Source organism: Doryrhamphus excisus, linkage group LG4, assembly GCF_037039965.1.
Source record: "Doryrhamphus excisus strain RoL-2023G ecotype Guam linkage group LG4, RoL_Dexc_Guam_v1.1, whole genome shotgun sequence".
In the NCBI taxonomy this organism is placed as follows: domain Eukaryota; kingdom Metazoa; phylum Chordata; class Actinopteri; order Syngnathiformes; family Syngnathidae; genus Doryrhamphus; species Doryrhamphus excisus.
Genome location: NC_136360.1, coordinates 24,137,228 through 24,151,156, shown reverse-complemented (window position 1 = coordinate 24,151,156; position 13,929 = coordinate 24,137,228). Strand labels below are relative to the sequence as shown.

At 43.0% G+C, this 13,929-nt stretch overlaps 1 protein-coding gene and 2 long non-coding RNA genes across 3 annotated transcripts; all 3 read right to left on the bottom strand.

Annotated features, from left to right (window-relative positions):
* Positions 1–1,597: 1,597 nt before the first annotated feature.
* On the bottom strand, positions 1,598–3,310 carry LOC144898325 (uncharacterized). Its single transcript, XR_013627229.1, has 3 exons — positions 3,127–3,310; positions 1,765–1,835; positions 1,598–1,671 (listed from the first exon to the last, which is right to left on the bottom strand). It is a non-coding gene; the product is annotated as an uncharacterized LOC144898325 (long non-coding RNA).
* A 1,486-nt stretch (positions 3,311–4,796) lies between these two features.
* LOC144898324 (extended synaptotagmin-2-B-like) lies at positions 4,797–7,223 on the bottom strand. The gene is made up of 9 exons (XM_078789908.1): positions 7,102–7,223; positions 6,959–7,030; positions 6,790–6,876; positions 6,554–6,700; positions 6,385–6,494; positions 6,102–6,256; positions 5,797–6,003; positions 5,608–5,720; positions 4,797–5,497 (listed from the first exon to the last, which is right to left on the bottom strand). The coding sequence occupies exons 2-7, from the start codon at positions 6,989–6,991 to the stop codon at positions 5,987–5,989; spliced, it is 549 nt and encodes a 182-aa protein (XP_078646034.1). The 5' UTR covers positions 6,992–7,030; positions 7,102–7,223; the 3' UTR covers positions 4,797–5,497; positions 5,608–5,720; positions 5,797–5,986.
* Positions 7,224–12,538: 5,315 nt separating this feature from the next.
* LOC144898323 (uncharacterized) lies at positions 12,539–13,849 on the bottom strand. Its single transcript, XR_013627227.1, has 3 exons — positions 13,711–13,849; positions 13,239–13,485; positions 12,539–12,809 (listed from the first exon to the last, which is right to left on the bottom strand). It is a non-coding gene; the product is annotated as an uncharacterized LOC144898323 (long non-coding RNA).
* Positions 13,850–13,929: the final 80 nt, after the last annotated feature.

Below are 13,929 nucleotides of genomic sequence, written 5' to 3'. Positions count from 1 at the left end.
AACTTTTCCTTGGGAAATACTCTGGTCAAATTTACTTTTTTTGAATGAAAGAGGTACTCTTTGCTAGTAAATTTGACCCCAAACTACCTTTGAATCTACTTCAAAATCCATATAAATGTACTCGCTTTTCAGGATTGTTTAACTAGTTTTCCCTGACTTTATTTGGAGCAAATTATAAGTAATATTTACATGATTTAAGCTACCACCTACACCACTTTTCTAATATGATTGTGTAGTATTTTTTTAAGATGGCCTTCTTTGAATGAAATGATCTTAACACATCTTCTACAAAACATTATTTCAAACCAGAACAGCTTCACTGCATTTGTAGTAAAGCTGTATTTACTTCCAGATGACTGTGCACAAAAACACAACACAGCCACAGGTTGAGGCACCTGTGAAATGAATTCAACATTTCATAACTAAACCAAAGACCTGGGATTTATTCCCTTAATTGGGAATCGTATTATTAGAATGATTATTTTTTGACTTCCACTTTCCTCATGCAGGTATGGACTTCCCACACTAGTGTGCCAGTCGCCTCCTTCTGGACGTTTGGTGTCTACTATACACTCAATTGGAGTCCACCTGCAGTAAATTCAGTTGACTGGACATGATTTGGAAATACAATAACTGTCTATATAAGGTCCCACAGTTGACTGTGCATGTCAGAGCACAAACGCCAAGCATGAAGTCAAAAGAACTGTCTGTAGACCTGCGAGACAGGATTGTCTTGAGGCACAAATCTGGGGAAGGATACAGAAACATTTCTGCTGCTTTGAAGGTCCCAATGAGCACAGTGGCCCCCATTATTCGACCAGCCAGGATAGAAGGAAAAATGAATGCAGCAATATTTTCATCCAGGATATCTCTATATATTGTTGCATTCATTTTTCCTTCTATCCTGACTAGTCTGCCAGTTCCTGCTGCTGAAAAACATCCCCACAGCATGATGCTGCCACCACCATGCTTCACTGTAGGGATGGAGGCCACTGTGCTCATTGGGACCTTCAAAGCAGCAGAAATGTTTCTGTATCCTTCCCCAGATTTGTGCCTCAAGACAATCCTGTCTCGCAGGTCTACAGACAGTTCTTTTGACTTCATGCTTGGCGTTTGTGCTCTGACATGCACAGTCAACTGTGGGACCTTATATAGACAGTTATTATCTCAAGGATGATCAGTGGAAAAAAGATGCACCTGAGCTCAATTTTGAGCTTCATGGCAAAGGCTGTGAATACTTATGTAAATGTGATTTTTTTGTTTTCTATTTTTAATAAATTCAAAAAAGTAAAAAAAAAATTTTCACATTGTCATAATGGAGTATTTTGTGTAGAATTTTGAGGTAAGAGATTAAATTAATACAATTGGGAATGAGGCTGTAACTTGACAAAATGTGGAAAAAGTGAAGCGCTGTGAATACTTTCCGGATGTACTGTATGTGCCCTGGGATTGGCTGGCCACCGGTCCAGGGTGTACCCCGCCTCTCGCCCCAAATCAGGCTCCAGCATACCCCCACCCTAGTGAGGATAAGAGACATAGAAAATGAATGAATAACTAAACCATGTTGGTGTCATTCAACAGCTGTACTGTAATCTTACCTTGTCTAAGCTGTTGGGACCAAATTCTTGAGCGTCAACATCCTTCAGTATTCTGTTAAATGGATGGAGAATGCTGCACATGTAATTCATGTGGCAGCCAGAATATCTGTATTCATTAGTGCAGTCCAAAAAAGGAAAAGCAAGGCGATAGGGGCAGAAGGCATACCATGGAGCAGTCCAGAGACAAAAGAACTCCCAAAAACAGCTGGAGGAGGTCGCGGTCCACTGGGCAGTACACTGAAAAAAAATTTGGAGTGCCATTTACTTGAGAAAAGCTAGGTAACAATTTGCACGCACAATTCCCAAGCAACTTTTCCTTGGGAAATACTCTGGTCAAATTTACTTTTTTGAATGAAAGAGGTACTCTTTGCTAGTAAATTTGACCCCAAACTACCTTTGAATCTACTTCAAAATCCATATAAATGTACTCGCTTTTCAGGATTGTTTAACTAGTTTTCCCTGACTTTATTTGGAGCAAATTATAAGTAATATTTACATGATTTAAGCTACCACCTACACCACTTTTCTAATATGATTGTGTAGTATTTTTTTAAGATGGCCTTCTTTGAATGAAATGATCTTAACACATCTTCTACAAAACATTATTTCAAACCAGAACAGCTTCACTGCATTTGTAGTAAAGCTGTATTTACTTCCAGATGACTGTGCACAAAAACACAACACAGCCACAGGTTGAGGCACCTGTGAAATGAATTCAACATTTCATAACTAAACCAAAGACCTGGGATTTATTCCCTTAATTGGGAATCGTATTATTAGAATGATTATTTTTTGACTTCCACTTTCCTCATGCAGGTATGGACTTCCCACACTAGTGTGCCAGTCGCCTCCTTCTGGACTTTTGGTGTCTACTATACACTCAATTGGAGTCCACCTGCAGTAAATTCAGTTGATTGGACATGATTTGGAAATATAATAACCTTTTTCACATTGTCATAATGGAGTATTTTGAGGTAAGAGATTAAATTAATACAATTTGGAATGAGGCTGTAACTTGACAAAATGTGGAAAAAGTGAAGCGCTGTGAATACTTTCCGGATGCGCTGTATGTGCCCTGGGATTGGCTGGCCACCGGTCCAGGGTGTACCCCGCCTCTCGCCCCAAATCAGGCTCCAGCATACCCCCACCCTAGTGAGGATAAGAGACATAGAAAATGAATGAATAACTAAACCATGTTGGTGTCATTCAACAGCTGTACTGTAATCTTACCTTGTCTAAGCTGTTGGGACCAAATTCTTGAGCGTCAACATCCTTCAGTATTCTGTTAAATGGATGGTCAAATTTATATCTGGCCCTAACGAGCCCTAGCCAGCCCTAAAGAGCCCTGGCCCCAACTCTCCCTAGCCAGCCCTGGCCCCAACTCGCCCTAACTCGCCCTAGCCAGCCCTAAAGAGCCCTGGCCCCAACTCGCCCTAGCCAGCCCTAACTCGGCCCTAAAACCCTCCTCCAACCATAGCCCTAAAACCCTAACCCAAACATTCAAACGAGATCTATGTTGACTACTTACCCAACGGCGCAGCGCAGACTACTCATGTTTCCTTCGGTTAGCTGGTCCGTTGATACCACCATTCTCTGCCAGTCTGTCTTCTTCCTCTTTTGTTTCAACGCTCCAAGGCGTATTACTGCCCTCCACAGGTTGGGCACAAGTGTAAGAAGGCTGGGGGGGCTGGGGCGAGGGAGTGGGGGGCTGGGGTGTGGGACGGAGGAGGCTGGGCCTAAATGTAGAAGGCTGGGGGGCTCGGGGACTGGGGTGTGGAAGGCTGGGCCCAAATGAGGAAGGCAGGGGGTGAGGGAGGGGGGAGGCTGCTATTTCTACTTGCTATGTACTGCCAACTAGGGGTCACTTTAAAGTAATGCTATTCTACTCGGTAAATACCACCATCTCGTGGTCACTTTAATGGACTGCTGCTTCCAACAATGCAATCTCAATGGGCGACGTTTTTCGCCAGTAACTCCCCAACGAAAGGTCGTATAAACATAGAACCGACTTCTGCCTACACAAATTCAGCTGCAAGCTTTCCGTTGAGACCCCCAAGCCAAACAAACTTGGGTGCCCTCATTCCATCCCAAGACCTGCAAAACATCCTTACCGCCAAAGGACAAAACCCCTGAGACTCCAGCGCTACCCCCTGGGTCAGCACCCAGCGCAAACGCACGAGGAAAGAGAAAAACCTTGACCAAGGTCAGCCACCGGGAGAGGAATCCGGCGATTACGGTGACCAGCTGTCCCTGCTCTTGGATCTGATGGCGCGAGGGGAATCGGTTCCCCCCACTCCCCCACCAACCCGGGCCACAGAGGCCCTTCGGCGTTGGGAGTCAGAATTCGCTTTCTGTTGAGAACCCTAAGAAATTGAAAAATAGAATCCAGGAATATGAACCTGTAAAACCTGTAAAACCTCATCCCAAGACCTGCAAAACATGCTTACCGCCGAAGGACAAAACCCCTGAGACTCCAGCGCTACCGCACGAGTAAAGAGAAAAACCTCGACCAAGGTCAGCCACCGGGAGAGGAATCCGACCATTACGGTGACCAGCTGTCCCTGCTCTTGGATCTGATGGCGCGAGGGGAATTGGTTCCCCCCACTCCCCCACCAACCCGGGCCACAGAGGCCCTTCGGCGTTGGGAGTCAGAATTCGCTTTCCGTTGAGAACCCTAAGAAAGTGAAACCTGTGAAACCTGTAAAACCTGTAAAACCTGTAAAACCTGTAAAACCTGTAAAACCTGTAAAACCTGTAAAACCTGTAAAACCTGTAAAACCTGTAAAACCTGTAAAACCTGTAAAACCTTATCCCAAGACCTGCAAAACATCCTTACCGCCGAAGGACAAAACCCCTGAGACTCCAGCGCTACCGCACGAGTAAAGAGAAAAACCTCGACCAAGGTCAGCCACCGGGAGAGGAATCCGACGATTACGGTGACCAGCTGTCCCTGCTCTTGGATCTGATGGCGCGAGGGGAATCGGTTCCCCCCACTCCCCCACCAACCCAGGCCACAGAGGCCCTTCGGCGTTGGGAGTCAGAATTCGCTTTCCGTTGAGAACCCTAAGAAATTGAAAAATAGAATCCAGGAATATGAACCCTGTGAACCCTGTGAACCCTGTAAAACCTGTAAAACCTGTAAATCCTCATCCCAAGACCTGCAAAACATCCTTACCGCCGAAGGACAAAACCCCTGAGACTCCAGCGCTACCGCACGAGGAAAGAGAAAAACCTCGACCAAGGTCAGCCACCGGGAGAGGAATCCGACGATTACGGTGACCAGCTGTCCCTGCTCTTGGATCTGATGGCGCGAGGGGAATCGGTTCCCCCCACTCCCCCACCAACCCAGGCCACAGAGGCCCTTCGGCATTGGGAGTCAGAATTCGCTTTCCGTTGAGAACCCTAGAGAAATTGAAAAATAGAATCCAGGAATATGAACCTGAATATGAACCGACATTGCTTCAAACAATATTATGTGTGTTAGCCTGTTAAACTATTCAATCTGCAACATTTTACACACACACTGAATGTTGAACCTGAATTTGCCAACAAATAGTTTAACGTCTGTCACCCCCTTGTGACAGCTCTTAGTTTTCCTCAGTTCCTCGTTCATGCCCTTGTTTTGTATTTCCTTCCTGTGTTGCTCTGCTGTGTTTTCAGTTGATGTCCATTATCTCCCGCACCTGTTTCTCATTATTTGTGATGCCTATTTGGTTCAGGTGCGCGCTCCTTTCTTTGTTGGGTCATTGATGTTGTTTTCTCTGTTGAACATGCTAGTGCGTTGGTCTGCTGCATAGTATCAACAATAAATGCCTTTTTACCTGCTATTGGGTCCTCATCTCTGCATCCTGGGGTCGTGCCGTAAAGCTCCCAAGCCGGAACGTGACAACCTCTCTGTGCTAACCACAAAAAAGAAAAATAATTATCTAACCAGATCATTTAACTTTGAGACAGACAACATGTGGTGCTAAAGTTAGCTTTCTGCTTGTTTAAAGCATCGGCAGCTTACCGGAGCAAAGGTAGCTTAACACACAGCCAGTGCAATCCTAGCCTCAAGAGGCTGACACTGCACTTCCTGCAAGCCCTCCAAAATGCACGCCAGGTCCTCAACAACCAACCCCGCTGCAAATTAAAACAACCATGGCTGCGGTCACATGATGCACCGTCACCGGTACACGCCCAGTAATTTTATGCCTACCTTTCACATACGCTGCTGATGGCACGACAGACCAGAGCCCGCCACCGGAGCGCGCCAACACAGCCTCGACAGGTGAAAAGCAAGGAACAATGAGCGCCCCGGTGACGCCAAGACCCATCAATAACCCTGGCACCGCCTCGCAATCGAGCCCCAACAGCTGATGCCAATTCAGGTGGAAGCGCAACAACGCTCAACCTACCAAAAATGCTGCACATGTAATTCATGTGGCAGCAAGAATATCTGTATTCATTAGTGCAGTTCATTAGTGGAGTGGAGTATTTTGAGGTAAGAGATTAAATTAATACAATTTGGAATGAGGCTGTAACTTGACAAAATGTGGAAAAAGTGAAGCGCTGTGAATACTTTCCGGATGCACTGTATGTGCCCTGGGATTGGCTGGCCACCGGTCCAGGGTGTACCCCGCCTCTCGCCCCAAATCAGGCTCCAGCATACCCCAACCCTAGTGAGGATAAGACATAGAAAAGAGTTTCTACCGGAGTGTCCACCAAACTTGACCTAAGAACCCAATGTAGCATGAAAACCAAATAAGACCTGAGACTAGTGTGCTTGGATATACGCAGCGCTCACTTTTGCATCACATCTGCCTCCCGTTTCTGCTGCTCAGTCGAGCGGTCGGAGTCTTTGGAAGTGAATTTAGCCTCATGATCACCACGAGGACATTTGCTCGGAATCAGCATCTGCAACAATTGCATGTGAAGTCTGGTGCGAGTTAAGACTAGAATGAGAGATCGCCTACCTTGAGTTCAGCTCGAAGAAGAATCTGACTCTCTGGGGAGGCGCCATCCAGATGGAACCACTGATCCAGGACCAGTTCTGGTTCCGAGAGCAGCTCTCTGATTGGGACGACTAAGGAACCCATGGGCAACGTCCAGCTGTGAGAGAGCTGGAGAAACAAAGTGTAAAGGTAGTAATACAAGTCAAGTTTGTTGATATCACATGGTGGAAATACTAAAAATAATATTGTTAACTTACCTTGACAACAACATTCTCTTCTCTAGGGTCATGAACCAGGAAGCAGAACGCCTCATTCCACTGAGGTGATGTCGTGCGATCACACACCTACAGCAAAGATGGACGTGTTAGTCCCGGATGCCAATACCCTGGTTATTATTTGGCTAGTTGCCACGCTTAGTAGTCTCACAGTAGTTTTGTGGGATGTTTTTCCAAGAAGCATATCCGCTCCCACTTTTGGCTCTTTTCCACTCTTTTCCACCTGTTGACACGCCACATGGGTCATAATAAAACACAGATCATGCCTCCTCAGTACCTCCTCGACTCACTTACTGGTAAACCATCTGCTTGTTCGATGAAGACAAACAAAAGTCCCACAGATGGAACGGCTTTGTTCTGGTAGGACTGCCTGGAGTAGAACTTGAGAATCTGAAGAGAATGGTTCGATATTAGTATTTTTTATAGTTGAATGAAGCATTAGTACGCTTTTTCTTCTTCTGGAAGCACCCCCCTTATCCAGTTGGTCTGCCTCCGAGGCTGTTGGAAGCCATTCCAGGATCAGGTGAACGCGACCTGACTTGACATCACTGAGCGTGTACTGATACACTGATACATAAAACACACACAATCCTTTGAATGCTTGAACAATTCAATGACAATAATATAAGCCGTTTCCATACCTGATCCGTGTACTGAGAATCAATTATGTCCTTCAGTTTGACCTTCAGCCTGCATGTTGAGAAACATGACAATTATTTCAACCACTTGATAATGGAATGGATTTCTTTTCTCTAATTCATGTTTATTTTTATTTATTTACACTGCAATATTTGATATTTATACATATATATTTAATATCATTTGCGTTCTACATGAATGTTCTAAATGATTCCAACCATATCAAATTCTACAACCTGTCTTTAATATACTGTAAGTGTGTGACATAATTTTTCTTGTGAATCGGACAATAAAGTGTAGATAAAGGAGGATGGCGGTGCTCTTCTCAATACTGGCATCGCTGCGCTGGAGGTAGTAAGCAGTATTATCAAGCAGTTGCAGTATGTGACAGTATCGATAATAACAACACTACTAATGTGTACTGGAAGCAGTACCTTCCCATAAAGTCATCCTTCATGTCCATGTCTTTATCAAACACCTCCAGATGTAACCTGATGGAGCAACAAAACTCATCATTTATCATCTGGTACATGTATTCATAATGTGACGAGTTGCTACTTTACTGTGGCCAGCAAGCTTTCTACAAATGGATTAAGGATTAAATATTCTAAAACAAAAGATGCAGATTGGGCATTGATACTTTTATGTTGAAAGAACTCAATTGTACATCAATAACTCCTGTAACCACAAATCTCACTCTCTCAATTTCTGCGGCAGTTTTTCCTTGTGTATGGAAGGCATCAGCTGTCATTCAATATATAAGAACGTAGATCCTTGTCCGTTTCCAATTTCAAACCAATCTTCGACTTGAAAAAAGGTTTTGACACTGTAAAGCATAGAATAACCTAAACCATGTTGGTGTCATTCAACAGCTGTACTGTAATCTTACCTTGTCTAAGCTGTTGGGACCAAATTCTTGAGCGTCAACATCCTTCAGTATTCTGTTAAATGGATGGAGAATGCTGCACATGTAATTCATGTGGCAGCCAGAATATCTGTATTCATTAGTGCAGTCCAAAAAAGGAAAAGCAAGGCGATGGGGGCAGAAGGCATACCATGGAGCAGTCCAGAGACAAAAGAACTCCCAAAAACAGCTGGAGGAGGTCGCGGTCCACTGGGCAGTACACTGAAAAAAAATTTGGAGTGCCATTTACTTGAGAAAAGCTAGGTAACAATTTGCACGCACAATTCCCAAGCAACTTTTCCTTGGGAAATACTCTGGTCAAATTTACTTTTTTTGAATGAAAGAGGTACTCTTTGCTAGTAAATTTGACCCCAAACTACCTTTGAATCTACTTCAAAATCCATATAAATGTACTCGCTTTTCAGGATTGTTTAACTAGTTTTCCCTGACTTTATTTGGAGCAAATTATAAGTAATATTTACATGATTTAAGCTACCACCTACACCACTTTTCTAATATGATTGTGTAGTATTTTTTTTAAGATGGCCTTCTTTGAATGAAATGATCTTAACACATCTTCTACAAAACATTATTTCAAACCAGAACAGCTTCACTGCATTTGTACTAAAGCTGTATTTACTTCCAGATGGCGGTGCACAAAAACACAACACAGCCACAGGTTGAGGCACCTGTGAAATTAATTCAACATTTCATAACTAAACCAAAGACCTGGGATTTATTCCCTTAATTGGGAATCGTATTATTAGAATGATTATTTTTTGACTTCCACTTTCCTCATGCAGGTATGGACTTCCCACACTAGTGTGCCAGTCGCCTCCTTCTGGACGTTTGGTGTCTACTATACACTCAGTTGGAGTCCACCTGCAGTAAATTCAGTTGATTGGACATGATTTGGAAATATAATAACTGTCTATATAAGGTCCCACAGTTGACTGTGCATGTCAGAGCACAAACGCCAAGCATGAAGTCAAAAGAACTGTCTGTAGACCAGCGAGACAGGATTGTCTTGAGGCACAAATCTGGGGAAGGATACAGAAACACTTCAGCTGCTTTGAAGGTCCCAATGAGCACAGTGGCCTCCATCCCTACAGTGAAGCATGGTGGTGGCAGCATCATGCAGCAGCAGCAGGAACTGGCAGACTAGTCAGGATAGAAGGAAAAATGAATGCAACAATATATAGAGATATCCTGGATGAAAATATTGCTGCATTCATTTTTCCTTCTATCCTGGCTAGTCGAATAATGGGGGCCACTGTGCTCATTGGGACCTTCAAAGCAGCAGAAATGTTTCTGTATCCTTCCCCAGATTTGTGCCTCAAGACAATCCTGTCTCGCAGGTCTACAGACAGTTCTTTTGACTTCATGCTTGGCGTTTGTGCTCTGACATGCACAGTCAACTGTGGGACCTTATATAGACAGTTATTATCTCAAGGATGATCAGTGGAAAAAAGATGCACCTGAGCTGGATTTTGAGCTTCATGGCAAAGGCTGTGAATACTTATGTAAATGTGATTTTTTTTGTTTTCTATTTTTAATAAATTCAAAAAAGTAAAAAAAAAAACTTTCACATTGTCATAATGGAGTATTTTGTGTAGAATTTTGAGGTAAGAGATTAAATTAATACAATTGGGAATGAGGCTGTAACTTGACAAAATGTGGAAAAAGTGAAGCGCTGTGAATACTTTCCGGATGTACTGTATGTGCCCTGGGATTGGCTGGCCACCGGTCCAGGGTGTACCCCGCCTCTCGCCCCAAATCAGGCTCCAGCATACCCCCACCCTAGTGAGGATAAGAGACATAGAAAATGAATGAATAACTAAACCATGTTGGTGTCATTCAACAGCTGTACTGTAATCTTACCTTGTCTAAGCTGTTGGGACCAAATTCTTGAGCGTCAACATCCTTCAGTATTCTGTTAAATGGATGGAGAATGCTGCACATGTAATTCATGTGGCAGCCAGAATATCTGTATTCATTAGTGCAGTCCAAAAAAGGAAAAGCAAGGCGATAGGGGCAGAAGGCATACCATGGAGCAGTCCAGAGACAAAAGAACTCCCAAAAACAGCTGGAGGAGGTCGCGGTCCACTGGGCAGTACACTGAAAAAAAATTTGGAGTGCCATTTACTTGAGAAAAGCTAGGTAACAATTTGCACGCACAATTCCCAAGCAACTTTTCCTTGGGAAATACTCTGGTCAAATTTACTTTTTTTGAATGAAAGAGGTACTCTTTGCTAGTAAATTTGACCCCAAACTACCTTTGAATCTACTTCAAAATCCATATAAATGTACTCGCTTTTCAGGATTGTTTAACTAGTTTTCCCTGACTTTATTTGGAGCAAATTATAAGTAATATTTACATGATTTAAGCTACCACCTACACCACTTTTCCAATATGATTGTGTAGTATTTTTTTAAGATGGCCTTCTTTGAATGAAATGATCTTAACACATCTTCTACAAAACATTATTTCAAACCAGAACAGCTTCACTGCATTTGTAGTAAAGCTGTATTTACTTCCAGATGACTGTGCACAAAAACACAACACAGCCACAGGTTGAGGCACCTGTGAAATGAATTCAACATTTCATAACTAAACCAAAGACCTGGGATTTATTCCCTTAATTGGGAATCGTATTATTAGAATGATTATTTTTTGACTTCCACTTTCCTCATGCAGGTATGGACTTCCCACACTAGTGTGCCAGTCGCCTCCTTCTGGACGTTTGGTGTCTACTATACACTCAATTGGAGTCCACCTGCAGTAAATTCAGTTGACTGGACATGATTTGGAAATACAATAACTGTCTATATAAGGTCCCACAGTTGACTGTGCATGTCAGAGCACAAACGCCAAGCATGAAGTCAAAAGAACTGTCTGTAGACCTGCGAGACAGGATTGTCTTGAGGCACAAATCTGGGGAAGGATACAGAAACATTTCTGCTGCTTTGAAGGTCCCAATGAGCACAGTGGCCCCCATTATTCGACCAGCCAGGATAGAAGGAAAAATGAATGCAGCAATATTTTCATCCAGGATATCTCTATATATTGTTGCATTCATTTTTCCTTCTATCCTGACTAGTCTGCCAGTTCCTGCTGCTGAAAAACATCCCCACAGCATGATGCTGCCACCACCATGCTTCACTGTAGGGATGGAGGCCACTGTGCTCATTGGGACCTTCAAAGCAGCAGAAATGTTTCTGTATCCTTCCCCAGATTTGTGCCTCAAGACAATCCTGTCTCGCAGGTCTACAGACAGTTCTTTTGACTTCATGCTTGGCGTTTGTGCTCTGACATGCACAGTCAACTGTGGGACCTTATATAGACAGTTATTATCTCAAGGATGATCAGTGGAAAAAAGATGCACCTGAGCTCAATTTTGAGCTTCATGGCAAAGGCTGTGAATACTTATGTAAATGTGATTTTTTTGTTTTCTATTTTTAATAAATTCAAAAAAGTAAAAAAAAAACTTTTTCACATTGTCATAATGGAGTATTTTGAGGTAAGAGATTAAATTAATACAATTGGGAATGAGGCTGTAACTTGACAAAATGTGGAAAAAGTGAAGCGCTGTGAATACTTTCCGGATGTACTGTATGTGCCCTGGGATTGGCTGGCCACCGGTCCAGGGTGTACCCCGCCTCTCGCCCCAAATCAGGCTCCAGCATACCCCCACCCTAGTGAGGATAAGAGACATAGAAAATGAATGAATAACTAAACCATGTTGGTGTCATTCAACAGCTGTACTGTAATCTTACCTTGTCTAAGCTGTTGGGACCAAATTCTTGAGCGTCAACATCCTTCAGCATTCTGTTAAATGGATGGAGAAATCATTTCAATTATGGCAACTACAAAATCTAAAATCATCACAATGGTTAGTAGTCCAAACGACAAAGCTGCTTGACAATATTTGTTGGGTTTTTTTTTTGTTTTTTTTTTTTTTTAAACAAAACACTCAAAATCAACTTAGTTCTTAACCCTAAGATGCATGAGTGACTGGACCCTACACTCTTCCATAAGAGTCCATATTTCTTGAAATGTATAAAAGGTAAGTTAAAAATTTGAATGGTATTATATTAAAAACATGTTTTTTTTTCGGAATAACTGGAATATGAAATGATAAAAAAAAATCATTATGAAGATATTTCAAGAAAACAACCTGACTGGGTCATTTTTGACCCACTTATGCATCTATGGGTTAATACACATTTTTCATCTGTGTCTTGAAACCTAACCTAAACAAAACTCTTTTTTCCTCACAACGGGATATCGTTGAGGAACTCCATTATCCAACTCTTTAAATCAATAAAACTTAAAAGGCTAAACTGCCATTTCCAGATTCAAATAACCATATACATATTGTAATGTTACCTTCTGTAGGGGTTGGCCACCTTGACCCCGGCGGCGGCCTCTCTGTGGCGCGTCCTTCACCCCAGGTGTCTAGAGATCGTGTATGTGTATAGGTGAAATTAAAGTTCCAAAATTCACTTCCATGGAATACTTGTCACAAACAAAAACTCCCGCTCCCCGACGGTATCCACAAGACTCAGGTCGCTAGCATACTTCAACAAATGTTTGCGCTACACGCGGTTCCCATGGCTTAGAGGACACTGTTGCTGCCAAAATAATCACATAACATATATAAAAGGGACGAATCCTTACACATTTAATAAACATAAAAATCTCCTGTTCTGCAACCGAAAACAGCTCGCAGTTGATAGCGAGCTAGCTAGCTAGCTAGCTAGCTGGCTGGCAGGCTAAAGGTAAGCTAATGCTAACGTCGCGTATGTCACATTATGACACTGACGTAAACATTGAACAGGAACAGGAAAGGTGACAGAAAACAAGTCAGATAAGCATATGACCTACCCATATGGCTCCACATCGATGAATTTCCTTGTTAAACGACTGTCCACGTCGTCTTCCGTCGTCTTCCATCGTCTTCCCGTGAAAACATGGCGCCCTCGAACTTCGCCTTGGGAAGTCTGAGCTCAAACGATCCTCTGACGCATGCGCAGAATGGCATGGCACAAGGTGGCCATGTTCACTGTGAGTAGCTGCTGCAATCAATTACAGGTGTGACCGGTGGACCAGCCTCCTGCCATAGAAGGGAGTTCTGTAAAACAAAAAAAGGAGGGAAAGCGCAGTCAATATGCTTTCAAACTATATAGAATTCAGCCTGCTGTCTGCTTTAGTTTTTTGAATATGAGCCTCTGAAGTTGAAGGCCGTGTGCTACTTAAGCTAGCTCAATGTATGCCGTTTAAAGGTCACTTAAAGCCATTTAACAATTATAATGTTTTAATAGCGTGTACAAAGAGTACAGAGAGTTTGCGTACTTACTACTCACACTTGTTCAATTTTCTTCAAAGTGCGTAAGAAGCAGGTTGCCCTCAGGCCGTCCCTCTTTTATTTGAAACCGCTCTATAGCGTGCCGGGCGGGGCTTCCGGCCGTCCGTGCTTCATCTGAATGTTGCGACCATCGTTTCCGGAAAGTGCGTCATGGCCCTTTAAGAAAAATGGCATTGTGGGAAGTCTGTGTGCTGTAGTTCTGCGTTTTTG

Bases quoted from the DNA above. Each gene is read 5' to 3' on its own strand.
- LOC144898324 (XM_078789908.1), bottom strand. From the start codon at position 6,991: ATGCTTCTTGGAAAAACATCCCACAAAACTACT. The intron at 6,877-6,958 runs GTGAGACTACTA...TCTTTGCTGTAG, and splicing joins AAACATCCCACAAAACTACT to GTGTGTGATCGCACGACATC. The intron at 6,495-6,553 runs GTAGGCGATCTC...CAATTGTTGCAG, and splicing joins TTCTTCGAGCTGAACTCAAG to ATGCTGATTCCGAGCAAATG.